Below are 21,654 nucleotides of genomic sequence, written 5' to 3'. Positions count from 1 at the left end.
AGTCAAAAGTGTTCCTGGTGGGGAGAAATTGGTGTCTCCGTAGTTCTAGTCGTTTGGTTTGAGACAGGGAGGAGGGGGCGGAGGGAGGAGGTGAGCAGGTGAGGGGCGTTCTCTCTAATGGGTCCCTTGCTCGACTTCCGGTGGCCTGAAGAAACTAATTTCAAATCTACAGACCCGTGGGGGCAACTGCGATTGCACCTTTGCTCTTTTAACAACCGCTGTGCTAATCGAAGTGGTTAAGTAAGTATGGGGTAACGTCACTTATTCTTTCATTCACTTAACTCAAATGCTCGCAGAGCGCTGTGTATGTTAGTTCTTGGGCTGCTTCCAGTGAGTATTCTGTACGGGGAGGGTGTTGTTGAAATAAGACAATTAGTAAAGCATAGAGTATATTCGTGCTAAGTGCTATGGAAAAGGAAATCGTTAAGGCAGGTTTAAATAGAGTTATCAGGTCCAGACCAGACTTTTGAGAAGAGACTTGGAGGTAAGGAAAATAGCCGTACAGATGTATGAGTGTACGTGTTCCAGGCAAGGGGAACACCCAGTGCCTAGACCCCCAGGAGGGAATGTACCCGGCCCGTGAAGAGTGAGCAGTGGAGGTAGGAGTTGAGGGGCTTGAGACGAGTAGTATCGCCTGATCGCTTTCATAACCGGGTTTCTATTACTTGGGGCAGGATGGGTGCTCATCGAGACTTTTTCTCTTAAATATGCGGTAAAGATGAGCAAGTGTGAGTTAAGAGAGGGAAATGAATTTAATTGTTTTTTCTTTTGGAAATAGAGGCTCGTTTTTGAACTTCTCTCAGTAAACTGAGAAAGTAACTACTTCCTGAAAGCATCAAGAAGAAAAATGGTAAATTTTACAGAATTCTTATGAATGTCTTTCATTATAAGTAATTTTTAGAAATTCAGTCAAGGGAAATAAAACTGCATGGAAATTTCAGTGACAAAACAGAGCAATGATAATCTGTAGAAGCATACAGTGTAAAGTGATTTCAGATTCTTTATGTTTTTCACTTAAAACACCGAATTTGGGCTTCCCTGGTGGCGCAGTGGTTGAGAGTTCGCCTGCCGATGCAGGGGACACGGGTTCGTGCCCCGGTCCGGGAAGATCCCACATGCCGCGGAGCGGCTGGGCCCGTGAGCCATGGCCGCTGAGCCTGCGCGTCCGGAGCCTGTGCTCCGCAACGGGAGAGGCCACAGCAGTTAGAGGGCCGCGTACCGCAAAAAACAAACAAACAAACAAAACACAGAATTTACCCTTTATGGAAAAAGATTGATACAAGATGGGTAGACATGGAAAGGTGGTGTTGCAGGGTCAGAAGAGCATAGCCAGGTGTGATCATTTTAATTGGATCCTTTTGCTCTTGATCTAAGGTGGACAACTATTGTAAGAAGAGAATTTAAAAAGGAAGCCTTAGAAGTTTTCCACCCTCTCTGGAATGGGTAACAAAAGGAATATTCTAGCTACTAAAACAACAGATTAAACAAAAAGCAAGCAAGAAGAAGTACTCTGGTTACCTCTGCACTTTTACGATCTGAAAACACTGACGCTTTTTATGTCTGTTGTCTTTAGTGGAGAAAGAAATTGTTTTTTAAGTCTCTCGCAATTAAATTACATAAGGGAAATGGTGGAAACTATGTTTGTAAAAGTCATTTTCTTACTATTTTTCAATATATATTAATGACTTAGTGAATTGCCATTTAAGTCAGTAATGCTAACATAAAAACTTTTTATTTTTATTGATGAAAAATTCAAACTTAAAATGATTATTTCCATCACAATATTTGCTCCCAAATATTTTAGCATAGATGTCATTTACCTTAACATTTATATTTCTCTTCTGGAATTTTTTTTCTACTGCTGAAATAAATTTTGAAGAAATACAACGTATCTCTCAGAGCTACTGTGTGGGTGGATCATCTCTGAAATGGTGTTTCTTTCTGTTTTTATTCAGATAGTCATCTTTAATATCTAGTTAGGGAAATGATACAGTGCACGAAATCACCTGAAGAAGTCTCATTCGTTCTCACATTCTCTCTCCTTTTTAGTCGGTGACATTGCATACAGATGTAGGTGATATTAAAATAGAAGTCTTCTGTGAGAGGACACCCAAAACATGTGAAGTGAGTACCGTAATGTATGTATAAAAGATGAGTTAATGCAACAGGATAACCATTTTGAAATTGAGTCATCTAACTTAAACAACATCCAGAAAAAATGTTTCTGTAAAACTACTGTCAAGAAAAACCCACAATGATAATTTCTGGTCTAATTTACACTTCTTTTTCTGATGTCAAAGGTGGATCAAAGAAAGGGTAGAGCATTTTTCTCTAACCATAGAGTGCCTGGTATCTTTTTCTTTTGGCTCATTTTCCTCAAGAAATGTAAATAATCATTAGATATTAGGTAAGAGAACTGTTCCATACATTATTTCACTTGTTTAAATGACAAGGTTCTATCCTTGTCATTTAAACAAGGGAAAAAGAGGGAGTTCCCTGGCGGTCCAGTGGTTAGGACTTGGTTCTCTCACTGCCATGGCCCAGGTTCAGTCCCTGGTTGGGGAACTAAGATCCTGCAAGTTTCGTGGCTCAGCCAAAAAAAAAAAAAGAGAGAGATACAAGAAGGAAAAAGAGTCAGCTATATATATTCATTCATTAAGTAATTTATTTATGGAAGGCTATCTTGCCAGCAACTAGAACTACAGTGATGAACAAGAGACATGCCTTGCTATTGTGGAGCTAATATTCTACCCGGGAAGATAGGCAGGGGGGAAGATTCATTCTAGAAAAAAAGTAATTCTAGAGGGTAATAATGCTTTGAAGGAAATAAAGTTTTGAGATAGAGAATAATGGGAAAGGATATATTTAAAAGAAGGTGAGGGCAAGCCTAGCCAAGAAAGTGATGCTTTAAAAACTGAGTGCAAAAGGTAATGAAGGCATCTCTCTGGAAGGACTTATAAAAAGAACATTCCAGGTATAGAAATAGCAGGTACAAGGGCCTTAAGGTGGGAAAGCCTGTGTTTTTTGGATGAATTTTCAGAAGCCTGATGGGGTTAACACAGTAAGCAGCAGGGAAGGGGTTATTATCATTATGAGATGTAGAAGTAGGCTAGGTCATGCAGGGCTTGCTAGGCTCTCCTGAGGATTTTGCATTTTATTTTAAGAACAGAAGGAAGCTATTGAAGAGTTTTAGGCAGTGACATTATCCAAAGTAATGCCTAAAAGATCATTTAAATAGGTTGTTGTAGTGTTTTCAGTAAATACAATTGGCTTTTTTTGGGGGGCTGTGTTCGGTCTTTGTTAATGTGAGCAGGCTTTCTCTAGTTGTGGTGAGTGGGCTTCTCGTTGCAGTGGCTTCTCTTGTTGTGGAGCATGGTCTCTAGGCGTGCAGGCTCAGTAATTGTGGCGCACAGGCTTAGTTGCTCCGCGGCACGTGGGATCTTCCTGGACCAGGGCTCGAATCTATGTCCCCTGCATTGGCAGGCAGATTCTTAACCACTGCGCCACCAGGGAAGTCCCTACAATTGATTCTTTATCTTAAATATTCTTAAATCTTAAATGGTTCTTCTGCTACATCATTTCTCAATCATTGTTTTTATTCTCTTCAGAATTTCTTGGCTCTTTGTGCCAGTAATTACTACAATGGCTGTATATTTCATAGAAATATCAAGGGTTTCATGGTTCAAACAGGAGATCCGACAGGTAAGTTATTCCAGTAATACCTAGAGTATATACCTAGGGTATGTAGTGTGAAGAAGAGGCTAGACAAAGAATAGAAAAATAAAAGCATGTGGGGTTTTTATAACTTACCTTAGCAAGAAATTTTTACGCAGAAGCTACTAGCACCGAGCCCTAAAATATGAACAATATTGATAAGGAGGGTTTTTGGTTTTTGTAGAGATATTTTATTTTTATGGTTTTTAAAGTTCAATTTTGGTAAGTAAGAGAGGACATACCAAATTTTATTTGTATTTAAAGGGTTACGCTATATAAACTAGCCCTTATGTTTAGAAAATGAACCCTTTTTCAGCTTTAATTAAATACTTTTTTTCATTTGTTCATCTTGTAATATAGGTACTGGAAGAGGAGGTAGCAGTATCTGGGGCAAGAAATTTGAAGATGAATACAGTGAATATCTTAAGGTAAATCCAAAATACTTCAAAATCTATTTTTTCATGCTGTGTTTACACTTGGAAACTTTGATACATATGTTGTAATAATACAGGTTAAAATAATTAGTAAAGATACTTTTTTGTAGTTTTTGCACACTTGATAAGTGATGTCAGGGAGAAAATATAAGTAGCAGTTCTAGCCTAATATATACTGGAGTCTCACCATCACATGAATCTTGACATTAAGTGAGCTCATTTTTGGGTCCAATCTGAAATGTTTAATCAGTAATGTACCTAAGGGGCTTAATGCCTCACTATAAAATTCATGTTGAGGGCTTCCCTGGTGGCGCAGTGGTTGAGGGTCCACCTGCCGATGCAGGGGACAAGGGTTCGTGCCCTGGTCCGGGAGGATCCCGCATGCCGCGGAGCGGCTGGGCCTGTGGGCCCTGGCCGCTGGGCCTGCGCGTCCACAGCCTGTGCTCTGCGGCGGGAGAGGCCACAGCAGTGAGAGGAAATTCATGTTAAATGACATGAATCATTGGCCTTTTTTTTTTTTTTTTTTTTTAATTTTGGCTGCATCCTGTGGCATGCAGGACCTTAGTTCCCCAACCAGGGTTTGAACCCTCACCTCCCGCATTAGAAGGCGGTGTCTTCACTGGAACGCCGGGGAAGTCCCTCATTGGCCTTTTTTTTTTTTTTTTTTTTTTTTTTTTTGCGTTACGCAGGCCGCTCACTGTTGTGGCCTCTCCCGTTGCGGAGCACAGGCTCCGGACGCGCAGGCTCAGCGGCCATGGCTCACGGGCCCAGCTGCTCCGCGGCATGTGGGATCTTCCCAGACCAGGGCACGAACCCGTGTCCCCTGCATCGGCAGGCGGACTCTCAACCACTACGCCACCAGGGAAGCCCCGACCTTTTTTTTTTGAGAGTGGAGAGGAGAGACTATCAGACCTCCTGCTTGCAGTATTGCCTATTATCAATCTCCATCTTTTACCGTCTTCTCTGAGATGTTTGAACATTCCTGTATTAACTTAATGTCTGTGGTAGATCTCAACTAGGTCAAAGAGAAGTGCATATAAATAAATCTTCATCATAGTAACTAAAATTAGATATTTATATTTCTTTTTTCTGTATTTTTCAAACTTTCTAAAGAATTTTTCTAAAAATTAAAAAACTAGTACATGCCAATTTAAAAAAAAAAAAATCAGTTCCATTCCCCAGAGATGACATGAGTTAACAATTTATTGTGTGGTCTTTCAGACTTGTATCTGCATAGAATGATAAGTTTATAATTAGAAAAAAAAAGACATCAGTTCTCCTCAATCAGAATATATAATTTAGTATATTATTTTTCAGTTATAGTAAAATATACTCAGCAAAACTTCTGAAAAATATTCATTGCAGTGTTTATCTCTGGATGGTGACTAGGAGTAATTTATCCTTTTGCTTTTCTATCATAAAGAAATATGGTTACAGAGTTGGGGTTAGGAGGTGATAAATTGTTTAAAAAGTCATCCTTTTTCTGAATTGGAAATGAAATGATTGTTTAGGCATTAATGAATGACTGCTTCCTTGGTACTAATCTGTCATCCTATGCCAGTGGTTTTCAAACTTTGCTGTTACAGATTCACCTGTGGAAGTTTTAAAACTATAAAAGATTAGGGCCTTACCTCCCTAAGTCTAGAGAAAAAGTCAGTAGAACTGATTAGGACTGCGATTGTATTTTAAGGTTCCCTGGTGATTCCTAGACAGACAAGGTTAAGAACTATTTTCTTATATACCAGAGTTGAGGATGTGTATCAAATATTAACGTACTCTAACCCAGAAATTCCATTCCCACATGTTTACCCTAGAGAAATTCATTTACATGTGCACTAGGAAGCATGTACAAGAGTGTTCCTAGAGTACTATTGGTAATAACAAAAGTCTAGAAACAATGTCTGTTGATCTTTGAATGGACAAATTGTAGTATATTCAGAAGTAAAATGTTATACAGTGAAAGAAATCAGAACTACAGCTATGTATACATGTATGAATCTTAGAAACATAATGTTAAGTGTAGAAATCATTTCCCAGAAGACTACAAATAGTATGATACTATTTTATAGAGCTCAGAAACAAACAAAAGGAAACAATATATTGTATAGGCATGTATTGAATGTAAAGATATCAGAACACTGGTTACCTCTTGGAGAGGCTGAAGTAATAGCTGAGAGGAGCACATAGGCATATGCAACAGTTTGGTAAATTTTAATTCTTAAAACTTGGAAATAGGTTAATGGGTGCTGATTTTATTAAGTTGTAAGTGGTACATATATTCTTATGTATGTATCAGACACTACATATGTTATTGGTAGTCACCTTTTAGGGAACAGTTAAGCATTAATATCTCTATGAAGCTGCATCTCTGTAGTTTGTCTTATTAGTGTCCCCTGATGAATAGCGAAAGATAGAGTAATCATTGGAGTTACTTTTAGTATATTTTATATTTGGGCATCTCCCTGTAAGACAGTTCTGTCTGTCTTCAGTCTTATCAGTAAAGTCCTTTTAATTCCTGTACACAGTCCTTTGTATAGCAAATAGTATCATGAATATTAGAGTTAGACAAGGCCTTCCTTAGATCATCCAGTCCTGGGGTTATAAACTGACTGCCCATGGATGGAAGACCCACAGATGCATTCTCTATGGCCATTGGTTTAAAAAAATTGTAAACGTCATGAGGCAAGAGCTACACTATTCCTTTTGTCAGGCTCTACCATTCCCTAATGTTTACATTCTGCCCAATTATCAATTTATTATCTGGTAACCCTTGTGAGCATTTGAATTATGAATAAACCCCTGAATTAGTCCAACCTCCCTTGTTTTACAGATAAAGAAACTAGCCAGAGTCCAGTGTATATGTGAAGAGATTATGGGGATTTTGGTTTTGTTGTCTGCCTGATCATTTCATGCCAGCACACTGTTCCTTAATATAAATGTAAGGATTATTTCTGTTATACATTGGTATTGCCAAAAGTGTTTGTGGCTCTGCTTCTCCAAAGGTGAAATTAATTGGGGAATATGATTTGATATATAAACAACTTAGATACAAGTTTCCAGAGATACAGATAATACAGAAACTGAACATTTGGATTAGCCCTAATGGAAGCTGATTACATGTTTTCTTGATCCCTTAAATACTGGCAAGGTAGAGTGCACGTCTTGTTTCAGTCCTTTATTTGGAATACTTATGTAAAAACAGCTAATACTTTGGTCTTTCTTTTTCAGCACAACGTTAGAGGTGTTGTATCTATGGCTAATAATGGCCCAAACACCAATGGATCTCAGTTCTTCATCACCTATGGGAAGCAGCCACATCTGGACATGAAATACACAGTATTTGGAAAGTGAGTATTCTGGTTATGGTTTTCTTTGGAATTTCAATGCAAAGGATGCATATGAGTGGCTGTGATCATAGCATAACTAATACTCAAAGAGCAGTATGAGAGCTAAACGTACCTGAAATTTAAGTCCACCACGTAACAGCCCTGTGACCTTGGGAAACGTACAACCTCTCTGAGCCTCAGTTTTCTTATTTTGTAAAAGAAGGGCCAGTACTATTTTTTCAGGATCATTATGCAAGTTAACAGTATGTATTTGTTTTCATTAAGAATAGCATCTTGCATCAACTAACACATCTGAAAAACAGTTGCTTAAACAAGATGGACTGGGATGGTGGTTCTATTATATCACCAGTGTTCCAGGTGCCTCTGTCTTTCTTCTCAACCGTCTTTAGCTATCATTCTGAAGCTCACTTCATGGCCATAACTTGGGCAGCACAGCCCCATTCGGAACAGTTGTACTCCAAGCAGGAAGAAGAAGGAAGGGCAAAGGTGCTTGCCAGCTGAGTCAGCCCCTTTCTCAAGAGCTTTCCTGGAAAGCCCAGAACTTACCTACAAGGGAGGGTAGGCAGTGTTTCTTAGCCAGACATATTGCCACTCGCAATAAAACCAGGCCTCTGTGAATAAGAAGAAGGGGAGATTGGATCCTAGGGAGTGTTTAGCAGTCTCTGCAAGAATATCCATTACAAGCACTCTACCTGGGAATTGCTTTTATAAATCAACAGGAAGTCAGTTTGTCAACAAATATTTACTACGCTTAAACCAAGGCACAGTTTTAGAGTTTGTTTTATTTAACAGTTTGAATGCCAAGCTAGGTTAATTAAAAATAGAAGAGTCTACAACTTTTCTTTTTTATTCCATATACATGTCTAATTTATAGATTAATAATAGTCAATGAAAAGGAATATTATAGCCTTTAGTAGTTTTTGTGGGCTTCACGAATTTGCATGTCTTCCTTGCTCAGGGGCCATGCTAACCTTCTCTGTATCGTTCCAGTTTTAGTATATGTGCTGCCGAAGCGAGCACCAGACTCCCTTTTTTTTCTTTCCTCCCTTAACCCACCATTCAGAATTATTGATTAGTAATTACCAGGACTTATCTTACTGGATTGGTAAAAAAACTGTAGAGTTTAGAACAAGGATTCTTAATCTTTGGTCCAGTACCTCCTTGAAATTGTTTTGTATATATGCACATACATTTTTCTGAGAAAAAGGGTACATAGCTTTCCACTGGTTCTCAAAGGGGCCCGTGTCCCAGATACTTAACTAGGCTTACTTGCCTCAATGCCACATGCCCTTTTTCGCCTGAGATCTGTTTCTTGTACCCTCTTTTTCTCTTACTGACCCAGAAGGTAGGAAAGCCTTTATTTATTTATTTATTTAGTTAGTTAGTTAGTTAGTTAGTTTTTACTGGAGTATAGTTGCTTTACAATGTTGTGTTAGTTTCTACTGTACAGCAAAATGAATCAGCTATACATATACCTATATCCCCTCTTTTTTGGATTTCCTTCCCATGGGAAAGCACTTAAAACTTATAATTTCAAGACCTTAATTGTCCTACATTTGGGTGTAAAATCCAAAGGCTTTGGTTATAGTATCACTTTAGTGGAAATGTAAAATAAAATGGAAATGTTATCTTTTTTAAAGTACATAGTATGTCTTAGGAATTGATTTGAATTGCACTAGGAGGTACAATCTAAAAAGCCACTTTTTCTTAGCAAATGTTTTAGACTAACTTTCTAGAACATATTAGAAGGATAGCTCTCAATATGTATATATATTTTCTTGATAGAAACATGAAGTGGGCTTGCTGGAAGTGGGCTTAACTGTTGATCTTCTCTTATCCTATTCTGAATATTGTTTTTTGTTGTCCAGAAGCAAAAAATAAAAACACAGTATTTAAACAATAAAGTGCAAAGAGGCCACCCACTTGAGGACCTTCAGCGTAGGGCAGTACTGATAACACTAGTGTCAGCCTTACATACTTTCTCCAGGTTTTTCCTATAACAAAGAAAACCTTATGACTGGTTATATTGGCCCCATTTGTAGCTATTCCATGTGAATGAGGCCGAATGCAATGTTTAGATACTTTGGTGGAAATATTCCTTTCCATTGCTATTGTTGTCTAAAGGCATAAAAATGAATTTTTGTTTCTGGATTTTGGCCCCTACCTATGGCAGAAAATCAAAGCGATATTTTATTGTACACTCAACTGGGGAATTCAAAGAACTATGAGACATGGTGAGAGACTGTAATTGCTACAGGTATTTGGATATTATGTCTCAATCTCAGGCTATTTTATTGTTTCTCTTTCAGGGTAATAGATGGTCTGGAGACTCTAGATGAATTGGAGAAGTTACCAGTAAATGAGAAGACATATCGACCTCTTAATGATGTACACATTAAGGACATAACTATTCATGCCAACCCATTTGCTCAGTAGCTATAATAGACCTGGATAAATACTTGGAAAACTATTCAAGGAACACACCTATTATGGTTTACCCAGCTTTAATTATGTCAGAGATTGCATCATTATACAACTTGTTTACAACTAAGATCTACGTGTTTACAGCTAAGATCTTCTATGAGTTGGTGGTACCAAGGGAAGCCAAACAGCTTTTACCCCTGTTCTTAGAGGGTATTCTTTACTGTAACTATTACCTAATGCATTTCTTTAATTTTTTTTTAAAAAAACCCTATGTTTAATTTTGTTTTTCCATATAAATATTCATTTTTAAATGCTGAGTCTCAAATCCAGGCATTGTTGAGCACCCTAATTACATGCTCCTACCATATGTAGTCCACCTCCTGGAAATATTATTTTCTATTAATTATTTACTTTATACAGTTAGAAAGAGGAAGGACAAATAAAGAGATGGCCTAGAAAGGCCAGTCAATCCAGTTGATATTTTCCCTGGTCTTTAAATCTATAGTAAAGGCTCAGAGAAGTCTTGAAGTACAGTAAACATTCAGAATTTCCCAACTGATTTGCCCATGGAACATTTTTTAAAAATATATCTTTTCAGGGCTTCTCTGGTGGCGCAGTGGTTGAGAGTCCACCTGCTGATGCAGGGGACACAGGTTCGTGCCCCAGTCCGGGAAGATCCCATATGCGGCTAGGCCCGTGAGCCATGGCCGCTGAGCCTGCGCATCCGGAGCCTGTGCTTCGCAATGGGAGAGGCCACAACAGTGAGAGGTCCAAAAAAAAAAAAAAAAATATATATATATATATATATATATATATATATCTTTTCAAAATGCAGGGTAAAAAATAAATAAATATAATGCAGGATAGAGTTCTACAGATGATCCATTTGAAAAATACAGTTAGTTGTAGAGTTCTGGTCTGGGTTTGAATCACAGCTGTGCCCCCTACTATTAACTTTAGGCCAGTTAACATCTCCAAGCTTTAATTTTCTCATACATAAATAATCCTTCACATGACTCTTGTGAGGATTAAATGAAATAGTGTGTATAAAGCTTCTGGCATGTAGTAAGTGTTCTGTAGCAAGTAAATGGAAGCTGTGCTCTTAACCACATCAGGGCTCTCACCTAATCTGGCCATTTATCAGGCTCTACCATTGATTTGTTCAAGAACTATGTCCCACTCACTGTCTAGATCACCTAGGTTAGATTTGGGGTATTCCTAAAACTGATACCAAACATTTCTTCGTTTGTATCATTTCTGCAGATGGCTGATCTAATTAATTGATTCTTTCTTAACTGCAATTTGGGAGTTAGCTTGCAGTTATTCTCTTGTTACTATTGGTACCTTCCATACCTTACACTAAACTGAGGGGCCAGTTACACTAATGCCCTCATGTTTTGTTTCACCCTTTTAATTTAACCATTAGTTTCTAGAATTAGTATTAAGGCCTCTTTTAGGCCAGAATTTGGTTTGCCACTTCTTATACTTGATATCTTTCTTCTCCAAACATGTCATTGAATTTTTGTCACCACCCTTAAAAGAGTATTTTACTGATTGTCAGGAAGTTTTTGTACTGACTGACATTGTCTCAATTTTTATTCCAAACTGTGCCATTTTTTTAGTGGTACAAATATGACTTTTGGGTTCTTAGAGCTCATTCTTATGTCTTATTCTTATGTCTGCTTAGTTGTACCCATAAGGATCTCACAGATAGGGAGGTATACTGGCTCCCCCTTGGGCCTCTCGTAGGCTACCATGAGGATCAAAATCCAGAACGTTGATTTCTGTCCACTCAGACTGAATTGACTGGTTCACTGATCACATTAGCAGCTGGGTAATGGACATTCTGTTCCATGTATTACGTGGCAGTAAGTATAAACTACTCAGAAGACTAGAAGACTGGAATATTGCTGATCAACCCAAATTCTCTTTAAAACGAAAGTAATGTGGTTCCCCAACTAGACAACAGGTTGGCAAACTGCAGCCCTCAGGCTGGCCACCTGTTTTTGCAGATAACATTTTCTTGGAACTCTGCCATTCCCATGTTTATGCAGTGGCTCTGGTTGTTTTGTGCTACAAGAGCAGAAATGATTGGCTGTGCCAGAGACCAAATAGTCTGCAAGCCTAGAATATTTACTCTCTGGCCGTTTAAGCAAGTTTGCCAACCCTTGACCCAGACTATCAGAAGTTGCCAAATAATCATGGTTTCACAGCAAAGGGAGTTGTATGAGTTTAAGGGATAGTATAAACAAACTATGCCTGAAACCTGCGTCACCATGTTGCTGAAATATCAGCTTCCCCGTGCACCGAGGCCGAACAGAAATACGGAGACAGGGTTTTTGGAGGAAGAGAGAGATGGCTTTTTTTTTCTGCTAGGCAGAAGGGAAGACACAGCAAGCTAGCGTCTCAAGAACTGTGCCCCGCCCCCCGCCTCCTTGGGAATCGGGAGATTTTACATGTGGTGCTCACAGCCCAGGGTATATGATAAGGATCGAAGTAGTGAAGGTCTTGCAGGCTTCCTTTCTTTTGCATTATTTCAAAACAGTCATAGCTGGCGTCAGGCTGCCTGGTAATTGGGGTCTGGCAGTCTGGTAACTGCGTCCATTTGCCTCTGGTTTATCGGCCCGTGACCTTGTCTCTGAAATTCAAAAACTATAGGGGGTGATTTGTTACGAGGGGCGTGTAGAATGTAAGTGCCGGGAGTGAGAGGCGGGGTATGTAACTCACAGAGTTAGGGGTGATGGGTGCCTAATGTAAATTACTTAGTGTCAGGGAGTGACGTGCGCTTTGCAAAGTACAAATCCACTTACTACAAATTAGTGACATTTAAACAAGGAGTGATTAACTCTCTCAGGGCCGGCTGTGCTGCTTCTTTCGCTTGCTCGCTGCTCCCTTTGTCTCCCTTGCTCTCAGGGGAGGGAAGACTTCATGGCTATTTTTGCTGCAGCCACCATTCTTGAATTGTACCTGAATTCATTAGAATTCTTGAGTCCTGTTAGATCCTCGTTTGGAGCTCTTGAGTAGAAGGCTTGCAGACCTTTTGGTTAATGGCAAATTGAATAGTTGTAATTCATACCTTGGTTGAACTTGGAAATTTCCAAATCCATTTAGCAACACATTCATAATCTCTATGCTGGGTATTTCTGAAGACATGTTTTTTTGTTGTTGTTTGAACAACTAAAACTAGTAAGTAATTTATTGAGCTTCTTCCAGGTTTGGATACAAAGGACATCGGACACTGTCTACTCCATGGGAGCACAGTCTAAGGACCTAAGAGACATGTAAATAGATAAATTTTAATACAAAGGACTCAACTTTTAATCAGTTTAGTAAAGTGGATAGATTAGTTACTATTTCACTAATGGATTGATGGTTCTTTAAACTCAATTTGTACCAATTGTGGTTCAGGTAGTGATACTCCATATAATAATTCTAAAGCAAATCTAGAAGAATACATGATAATGGAAAAATTTTTAAATATAATGAAAAAGGAATTAATCCCAATCTTTATAAAGCTGCAAATATCAATATTAAAACTGTGATGGTGTGAGGGATAAGACTAGAATAATAGAGTGTAAACAGAAGTGTATACATAATTTATTTAAAGCAGTATCCAAAAATCATTAAAAAAAGAGAAGAGGGGACTTCCCTGGTGGTGGTTAGACTCTGTGCTTCCATTGCAGGGGGCACAAGTTTGAACCCTGGCCAGGGAACCAAGATCCCGTGTGCTGCACAGTGCAGCCAAAAAAAAAAAAAAAAGTTATTCCATAAATTGTGTTAGGATAACCAGTAAATGACATGGAGAAAAAAAAGCAAAAGAATTTCACCTCACATGATGTACCAAAATTCCAGATGGATAAAAGAGTTGCCTTTTTAAAGAAAACAGAAGAAAAATTTAAAACATTTCAAAGAATTCCTCTGAAGAAGAAAGGAATTTCTCAGTTTACAAACTTGACAGAGGTAAAGATGGAATAGGTTTAACTGCACGAAAATAGGACAAAAGAGGACTGTACATTCAAAAAAGCAATAAGGTATGAATGCACAAGTCACAAGAGAAAATGTTCAACTTCACTAATTAGAAAATAAAGTTACAAGTTCAGTATCCACCAAAATAACAAAATTTTTAATGTTATGCACTAATTTAGTTAGAGCCGCCAAAACAAAGCACTGTACCAGAGACTGTGTGGCTTAAACAACAGAAAAATTTCTCACGGTTCTAGAGACAAGTTGGGAGATCACGGTGTGGGTAGGGTTGTTTACTCTGAGGCCTTTCTCCTTGGCATGTAGATGACCATGTCCTGTCTTCACATCCTCTTTCCTCTGGGTGTGTGTTTCCCAATCTCTTTATAAAGACACCAGCTAAAGTGGATTAGGCCCCTCCCTAATGACCTCATTTAATCATAAAGACCCTATTTACTGCCAACTAAAAATTGTCGCTTACCATCTGGCTCTAGTGTATAAGAGTGAAGTCACTAGCCACTGCAGTCACTGACTTTCAGCACACCTTGAAAGGAGTTCAGAGTGGAGATAGGAATGAGGCACCCTGTGCTTTGGGGAAAACTGGCAGAACAGGCCTTCAGATAGATATTTTCAGGAGAGGATTTTATGAGCCCAATTTCTTGCATCTTCTCATATCTAGAAGAGCACTAAAATCATTAATGGAGACACCTACCTGCTCCTCGTGACTAGCAGCGACCTTCTGCCAAAACGTATGCTTGACTGCACATATCCCCCTTCACTAAAATCATATATAACTAACTTCTCCCCCTACCTCTTGGGAGCAGTTTCTCAGAGCTGAGAGGCTATCTCCCCAGGTATTTTGCCCCAAATAAAACTTACCTCACTACTCTCACATTGTGCATTTTTTTCAGTCCACACTACAAATACAGTCACATTCTGAGGTAGTGGAAGTTAGGACTTAAAAACACATGAGTATATGCGGGGGGGGATAGCCCTTCAAACAGCCCATAGCATGCACTAACACACGCACTAAAATGGCTAACTTCATTAATGAAACTTTGGATATATCCTGAACCAGTAATCGGCTGTATGTGGGCTCTGCTAAACTTAAAACCATTTTGGAAAGCAATTTTGGCAACATGTACAAGATTTTTTCATTGGCTTTTACCCTGTAATTTTACTGTGAGGATTTCAGCTAAAGAAATTAAATACTCTTAAATTGCTGTCTGCACAAACTGCAACTTTGACCTGTAATAGCAGAACATGGCTAATGCCCATATTTAGATTGCTGTTAGGATTAAGTGAGAATTTATGTACAGTGTTTAGCACAACGACTTCGATTAACTGTTATACTCCAAGGACTGGGATTCCCTAGGTTTTGCTTAACATTTAGATGTGCTGTTAAACATATACCGAATAGCTGTAAATTTCACAAGTTACTGTGAGAAATTTCTCCCTCACAAGTGAAATACTAACTTTGTACTTAGTGATCCTGACCCCATGTAAGAATCTAGGTATTAATGGTTTTAAAGCATCTTCAAATCCATTCTGAGAAGCGGCTTAAGAAATGCAAACAAGCATAGGGATTTTGGGGATGCGTATTCCTCATCACTTTACCCTACAGTAGTTGTGCATCCGTATCCGGCAGGTTATCTACGCTGCTCTCCTGTTTAAATAAAACCAGTAAGATTACGCTTTACCATAATGCGTGATAATTTTATGCATTCCACTAAATTTGTAATGAGTACGTGATTTTTTCAAGTGACAAAATGGAGAAGGGGCGGGGCGCGGGAGTCAGGATTGGCAATTACTTTGTTCCATCAAACTGCAGCTTGGAAAAAAAAAATTGCAGCTTGATTTTTGTTGTTCAGAGGTTGTTTCCTGATAATTGTCTTCTTCTAATGACCTTCCATTTCCCCCTTTTACAGTTTACTTCACCTTTACACCGCAGAGGTCTCGCTTAACGCGGAAATGTTGCTTGTGAGGAGTTCCACTTTCTGTCTCCAGGCTTTATGCTCTCACATTTCTTCGACTTTTAAAACCTCGGGAAAAATCTTTACAATCCAAGTTCAGTGCGTGTGGGTCCCAGCCACCGAAGATTTAACTAGTTTTAAACAGGTCTCAGAACTTTAACAAAAGCCCAAATCCAGACAATTCCCAATTTGGGGCTATTTGATAAATATGGTGTAATTTTTTTTAAAGTATCGTTTAAGCGGTTGCAATAGGGCACAGGCCGTTTTGTACCCTGCTTCCCTCACTTTTCCTCATTTCTAGCGTTCACAAACACAATTTTTAGTGACCATGAGCGAGCCTCTTCTCTCCAACTCCTACAATGTTTTCTCAGAGTCGGAACGGAGAGCGGGGCCAACATGGCGGCCAGCAACAGCTTCCCTCTCTCCACCTTTGGTCGCTGAGCGCCCGACCCAGAACCTGCGCACAAGTCGGAGCCGGAGTCGGCTCAGCCCTCCCCGCGTGCAGGCCCCGCCCGGAGGCGGAGGCCCGCTTGCAGCGTCATCGTGTTTTCCAGGAGAGTCCTGACGCGGTGGCTGTCAGCTCCATTTTGCTGCCGGAGCTCGCAGCAGCCAGCTGCGTTTTCTCCGTGGTCGCGTCGCAAGCATTGTCTCCTTCGGCTTGGACTCTTTTCCAGGACGGTAAGACGGAGGAAGCAGGCCAGGTGTCAGGGCCTCTTTTTGTGCCTCGAGAGCGCTTGTGACGCTCCCCTCCAAGCTTGTTGGGCGCCCGCAGCCTCCGGCACGGTGACCACCCCCCCCCGCTTTTCCCTACCCTCCCGGCTGCACAAAGGCGGCCCGCTCGTCTTCCATGCTTTGCCAAGCCCGTCGCTGCGAATTTCTGTTTGAACCGCAACGCTCCAGTCACTGGTGGAGGGTAGCGATAGGGTTTGCAAGGCGGGGGAAGGTTCTCGAACGTTTGCCTTCCCCAAAGGGAGCGGGGAGGGCCGAGCCCAGGAGCCCACGGGCGCCATGTTGTCTGCGGCGGCGGAGGCCTCGGCCGGACTGTAAAATGGCGGCGGGGCGGAGACGGCAAGGCTGCCTGCGGGGGATGGCGTTGACTCGGGTTCTGGAATGTGCCTAAGTGTCGCTCCTCTGAGGAAGTGTTCTTAACAAATGAAAAGAAAGAACACGTTGACCTGGTGTAAGGCGGTATAACTTAATGTCCAGTTGAGTCTTAAAGGATTCCGGGGAAAATGGCGCGTGCCGTTGCCTTCAGTGGTGTAAACAAAAGTCAGGTTTAGGATCTCGAGGAAAGAAAAATAATATGGCGTACTTGAAGGAGCGCGTGAGAGAAGTCGGGCAGTGAGGCCGTTAAGCCGAAGGTATTTTTGCAGCCCCCCGCCCAGAACAATTGGAGCTTCTTGATTTCGAGTTGCCTTTAGAGACGAGGTGAGGCCCGGGCAGTTAGTACTGGTATGAACGGTAGTTGGTGAAAAGTTTCTATATAACGTCTTTTTCAAGTTGTTAAGAGTTTGTGCTTCTGGCAGGAAAGGATTTTTCCCAACGTTCAGAAATTGGGATTTCCTCCTTTCTATTTTTCTTTTCCAACACTCTTGTAGTAAATTTGAGCGTGACATGAATAATGCAGAATATCTATGAATAAAGTTCAGACTCTAGATTTTGAGACAGCAGAAAAAAAATCTTTGGGTTTATCAGTGATTTCAGGTTGGGTGATAATGATTTTTGAACTTTGATTTAAAAGAACAATAAAACGTCACAACTAGAGAATTTGCAGCAGTGTTGACATGTGGGGTAGTATTTAACTGGGAAAAACTTGTCTTTTATGTAGATGAGACACTCAAAGAGAACTTATTGTCCTGATTGGGATGAAAAAGATTGGGATTATGGAAAATGGCGGAGCAGCAGCGGCAGTCATAAAAGGAGGAGGAGATCACATAGCAGTGCACGGGAGAACAAGCGCTGCAGATATAATTACTCTAAAACATCTGATAGGTAATGAGGGTATTTATAGTGTCTCAGTATAAAAAGATTTTCAGTACAGTGTTACATATCAGTTGTATCTCAGTAAAACCGGGGGAAAATACATTTTCATGATTAAAACTAGAGGCGACTTAAAATAACTGATTACCATTTCTGTTTCCAGTGATAACTTGTAAAGGTTATAAAATTATGTGGGAGGTATTTTTTTTGCTTTTTGGTAAGAAAAGCGTAAAATCTTATTAAGAGTACTGTTTTAAGAGATTTACTGAGAATTTGAGGACATTTGGGATTAACATAGAGCATTGAAAACGCATTTTCTCTTTTTCTAGCTATTATCTGGAAAGCAGATCCATAAATGGGAAGGATTATCATAGTCGACGCTACATTGATGAATACAGAAATGACTACAATCAAGGATGTGAACCTGGACATCGTCATAGAGATCATGAAAGCAGATATCAGAACCATAGTAGCAAGTCCTCTGGTAGAAGTGGAAGAAGTAGTTATAAAAGCAAACACAGAATTCACCACAGCACTTCATATCATCGTTCACATGGGGTATGAGCTCTTTTAAAATATTTTGGAAATTTTATTTCCCTTGTGGAACAGGAAAACTTGAAATTGTGTTTGATCATTTGAGGAAGTTCTGTTTAAGATAAAGTCGTCTCGATTTTAACTTGCAGGATTCTTTGTGTTTGTGCATTGGATAGGAAATTCTTCAAATACCATATGTGTATAGTTATATAGTAATAGATTTTATTAGTAGTTGGCAACTAATTGTTGTTCCAGTGACAGGAGGTAATTTAGGTTAGTTTATAGCAGGGATTACAAGATATTCTGAAAGTTTTCTTATAGTACTTCAAGAAATGTGATTTGTTAAATTAAAGTCTTACTACAAATAGAAGTAGAATTTTTATACTTGTACGACTGAGGATTATGCCGTGCATGCCTCTTTGTTCTGGCAAAGCATATTCTCTAATCCTTTTTTCACTAAGGAAACCACTTAAACAGATTTGAATGTTATGGGTTATGGGTTAATTTGGAGATCAAGCTCAGATGACATTTGAAATACCATAGTGTTATTCTTGTATGCCAATTTGTTTTTCTCCCCAAAATTAGGATTTTTAATTTTATTTGCTGTTTTGTTATTTGTTTTCTTAGTTTAGCTGGGAAATTATAATTTGGCCACAGTCTGCTTTTGACAAGTAAATATTCTACAATTTTGCAACATTAAATTAGGACACTAGAAACTTAAAATTATGTTTCAGTGAATGCTACAACTAAGCATTTTTTTAAAAAAAGAAAAACAATTGTATTATGTTTTGTTGCCTTGCCACTTTGAGTATCTTATCTGAAAATCTGTTCCTTGCCATGTTTTTCTCCTGTTAACATAAACTATGTGCCCTGTGAATTTCTGGGGACTGAATTTGAAATTGCTCCTGCCAACCGTTTGTGGCCTGGCGTGTATCTGAATGCCTGAATATCTCCCCGCTGAATGAATTTCGTATTCTGCCCTGAATTCACTCGGGTATATTGATTGGCTGGATGATCTTGGTGCCGCCCACTTGACGTTTCCAGAAGAGTCACCGAAGGAAAAGAACCAGGAGTGTAGAGGATGATGAGGAGGGTCACCTGATCTGTCAGAGTGGAGACGTACTAAGTGCAAGATGTATAGAATATTTTTCAACACTTATTAACTTTTCAGATAACATAATCTATATATAGATTAAGATTTCAGGGATTTGGAAATCTTTTTTTCTTTCTCTGTTTTTGTTTGTTTTTTTCCATTTCTTTTGGTGGGGGGGGATTGTGTTTTTACTTTCTTTAGAAATTTAATGTTTGTTATGCAGAACTTCCAAAACAGTAAATCAAGTTAATGAAATTAGCTTAAGAATGAAATTAGACCTAAAAATAGTTATATATGTTTTTTGGCAGTGTTGACCAATAAAATATCTAGTGACTAAGGAAATTTGTAGCATCAACTAGAATAATCTGCATTTGATAGCCTTTATTGTAAGTAAACTGTTTCCACTTCTTGGTATAACTGAGTTTTATTTCTCTCTTTTAGATGAAATTGTTGATACTTTAGGTGAAGGAGCTTTTGGGAAAGTCGTGGAGTGCATTGATCATAAAGCGTAAGTATCCTGGCCTGGGATTGCACTTGGGAAGGTGAACAGTATAGAAAATTTATTCAGCTTTAAGATATAGTCTGACCATGAATTAGACACATCATTATACCCTTTTAGCTTGGATTTTTAACTTATGTATAGGAAGCTCCAATAAAGTTACTAGCCTTTTGTGTTCTTAAGCAGTAACTATTAATAGTATGTGTAAGTCTCTAATTACAAGCTGCGAATAGATTTTATTGTTTCATAAAGTATTCTTTTGTTGTCCCACTGGTCACAGTTGTGGCCATTGTTGTTGTTTTTTTTCTGGATCAGTAGATTTTAGCCTTGGTTTTATATTAGGAGTCTGTGGAGCTTTGCTTACCCCAGACATTGAACCAATCTTCAGGGTAGTTTACCTAGGAACCTATATTTTTAGAAAGTAACCTAATTGATAAGGGGTAACACAGCTAGAGCTGAGAACTCTCCTAGATTGGTGTCATAAGTTTAATTATCTGTGCCCTTCAAACAACTGATTGAAATTTTTTAACATAGGGTAAGAAATTTTCTTTACTTTGTTTCCTGTTTGATTTTTTTTCCCCTTTGGAATGGCAAAGCTTTTCTAAATGAATTATTAGAGGCTTCCTGCTATTGGTTGGTAAGGTTCTGAGAGCTAGAACTCTTTATCCCCACTGTATCCCAACGTTTTTGGTAACCTAGACCAAAGGAAGATTGGAGTTATTAGCCAGTGACTGGTATTATAGGAAGAAACTGCTCTATGTATGCTTGTTTTACGTTTTAGTTGGAATGTAAATTGAGGTGATAATGTCCCAGTATTGTTAAATTAGAGCTATTGGTACATAGTTAAAGGACCAAAAAAAAATTCAAGTCAGTGATGGTCTGATGAAAACAATCTGTCATTCAGCATGTGTTACCGACCCTACCATATGCCCAAAGGTCATTCTAGTTGCTTACACTGAGTTGAAGTTAGAGTACTTACATATAATTAGACAAAACTGAATGCTAGACTATAAATTCAGAAAAACAAACACAATGGGTCAGAATAGAAGTAGTACAGTTCGAAGAGTGATGGAAAAATGGAATTGGACATCATCTTTATCATTTTTTTAATGTTAACTTTTCATTAACAGGGGAGGTAGACATGTAGCAGTAAAAATAGTTAAAAATGTGGATAGATATTGTGAAGCTGCTCGCTCAGAAATACAAGTTCTGGAACACTTAAATACAACAGACCCCAGCAGAACATTGTAAGTATCAAAATAGAACTTCGAAAATGGCCTCGGGTAGATTTGAATTGTAAGAGGCTGTACTCAGTTTTTTTCTCATATGTTTATAGCCGCTGTGTCCAGATGTTGGAGTGGTTTGAACATCATGGTCATGTCTGCATTGTGTTTGAACTACTAGGACTTAGTACTTATGACTTTATTAAGGAAAATGGTTTTCTGCCCTTTCGACTGGATCATATCAGGAAGATGGCATATCAGATATGCAAGTCTGTGAATTGTAAGTGTTTGGCATATATTCCAGAAACGAGTTTATGGAGACTGATTTTAATGCCAGACCAATTTGAATCTTTGAAAAGAAAAAAAATACAATCTAACATATATGACTTGGAGGCCTGACTTAATTAAGAGTAGGTAAGAGAGGGCTTCCCTGGTGGCGCAGTGGTTAAGAATCCGCCTGCCAATGCAGGGGG

The 21,654-nt window shown here is 39.1% G+C and overlaps 2 protein-coding genes and 1 non-coding gene across 4 annotated transcripts in view; 2 read left to right on the top strand and 1 right to left on the bottom strand.

Moving 5' to 3' along the window:
* The first annotated feature begins 49 nt into the window (after window positions 1–49).
* Window positions 50–10,685, top strand: PPIL3 (peptidylprolyl isomerase like 3). Its single transcript, XM_007108151.4, has 7 exons — window positions 50–240; window positions 779–850; window positions 2,050–2,124; window positions 3,609–3,702; window positions 4,075–4,142; window positions 7,377–7,495; window positions 9,805–10,685. Exons 2-7 carry the CDS (start codon window positions 848–850, stop codon window positions 9,929–9,931), a joined length of 486 nt encoding a protein of 161 aa, XP_007108213.1. The 5' UTR covers window positions 50–240; window positions 779–847; the 3' UTR covers window positions 9,932–10,685.
* LOC112065138 (U6 spliceosomal RNA) lies at window positions 8,409–8,515 on the bottom strand. Its single transcript, XR_002891865.1, has one exon. It is a non-coding gene; the product is annotated as a U6 spliceosomal RNA (small nuclear RNA).
* A 5,736-nt stretch (window positions 10,686–16,421) lies between the features above and the next one.
* CLK1 (CDC like kinase 1) overlaps window positions 16,422–21,654 on the top strand; it is an 8,311-nt gene continuing 3,078 nt past the window's right edge. Inside the window, exons 1-7 of one of the 2 annotated variants that reach the window (XM_007108154.4) lie at window positions 16,422–16,530; window positions 17,681–17,844; window positions 18,162–18,390; window positions 19,411–19,501; window positions 19,901–19,967; window positions 21,089–21,205; window positions 21,295–21,461. In XM_007108154.4, coding sequence (XP_007108216.2) covers window positions 17,681–17,844; window positions 18,162–18,390; window positions 19,411–19,501; window positions 19,901–19,967; window positions 21,089–21,205; window positions 21,295–21,461 — 835 coding nt within the window. In that variant the 5' untranslated portion in view covers window positions 16,422–16,530. Of the gene's footprint in view, window positions 16,531–16,977; window positions 17,281–17,680; window positions 17,845–18,161; window positions 18,391–19,410; window positions 19,502–19,900; window positions 19,968–21,088; window positions 21,206–21,294; window positions 21,462–21,654 lie in introns of those variants that run through there. The other variant, XM_007108155.4, reaches the window with a different exon arrangement.

This window comes from Physeter macrocephalus, chromosome 2 (assembly GCF_002837175.3).
Source record: "Physeter macrocephalus isolate SW-GA chromosome 2, ASM283717v5, whole genome shotgun sequence".
Classification (NCBI taxonomy): Eukaryota; Metazoa; Chordata; class Mammalia; order Artiodactyla; family Physeteridae; genus Physeter; species Physeter macrocephalus.
Note: the sequence above shows the minus strand (reverse complement) of the source record. Positions and strands in the feature narration are given on the sequence as shown.

Coding starts and splice junctions, on each gene's coding strand:
- PPIL3 (XM_007108151.4), top strand. Junction 2,125..3,608: donor GGACACCCAAAACATGTGAA/GTGAGTACCGTA, acceptor TATTCTCTTCAG/AATTTCTTGGCTCTTTGTGC. Junction 4,143..7,376: donor AATACAGTGAATATCTTAAG/GTAAATCCAAAA, acceptor TTTCTTTTTCAG/CACAACGTTAGAGGTGTTGT.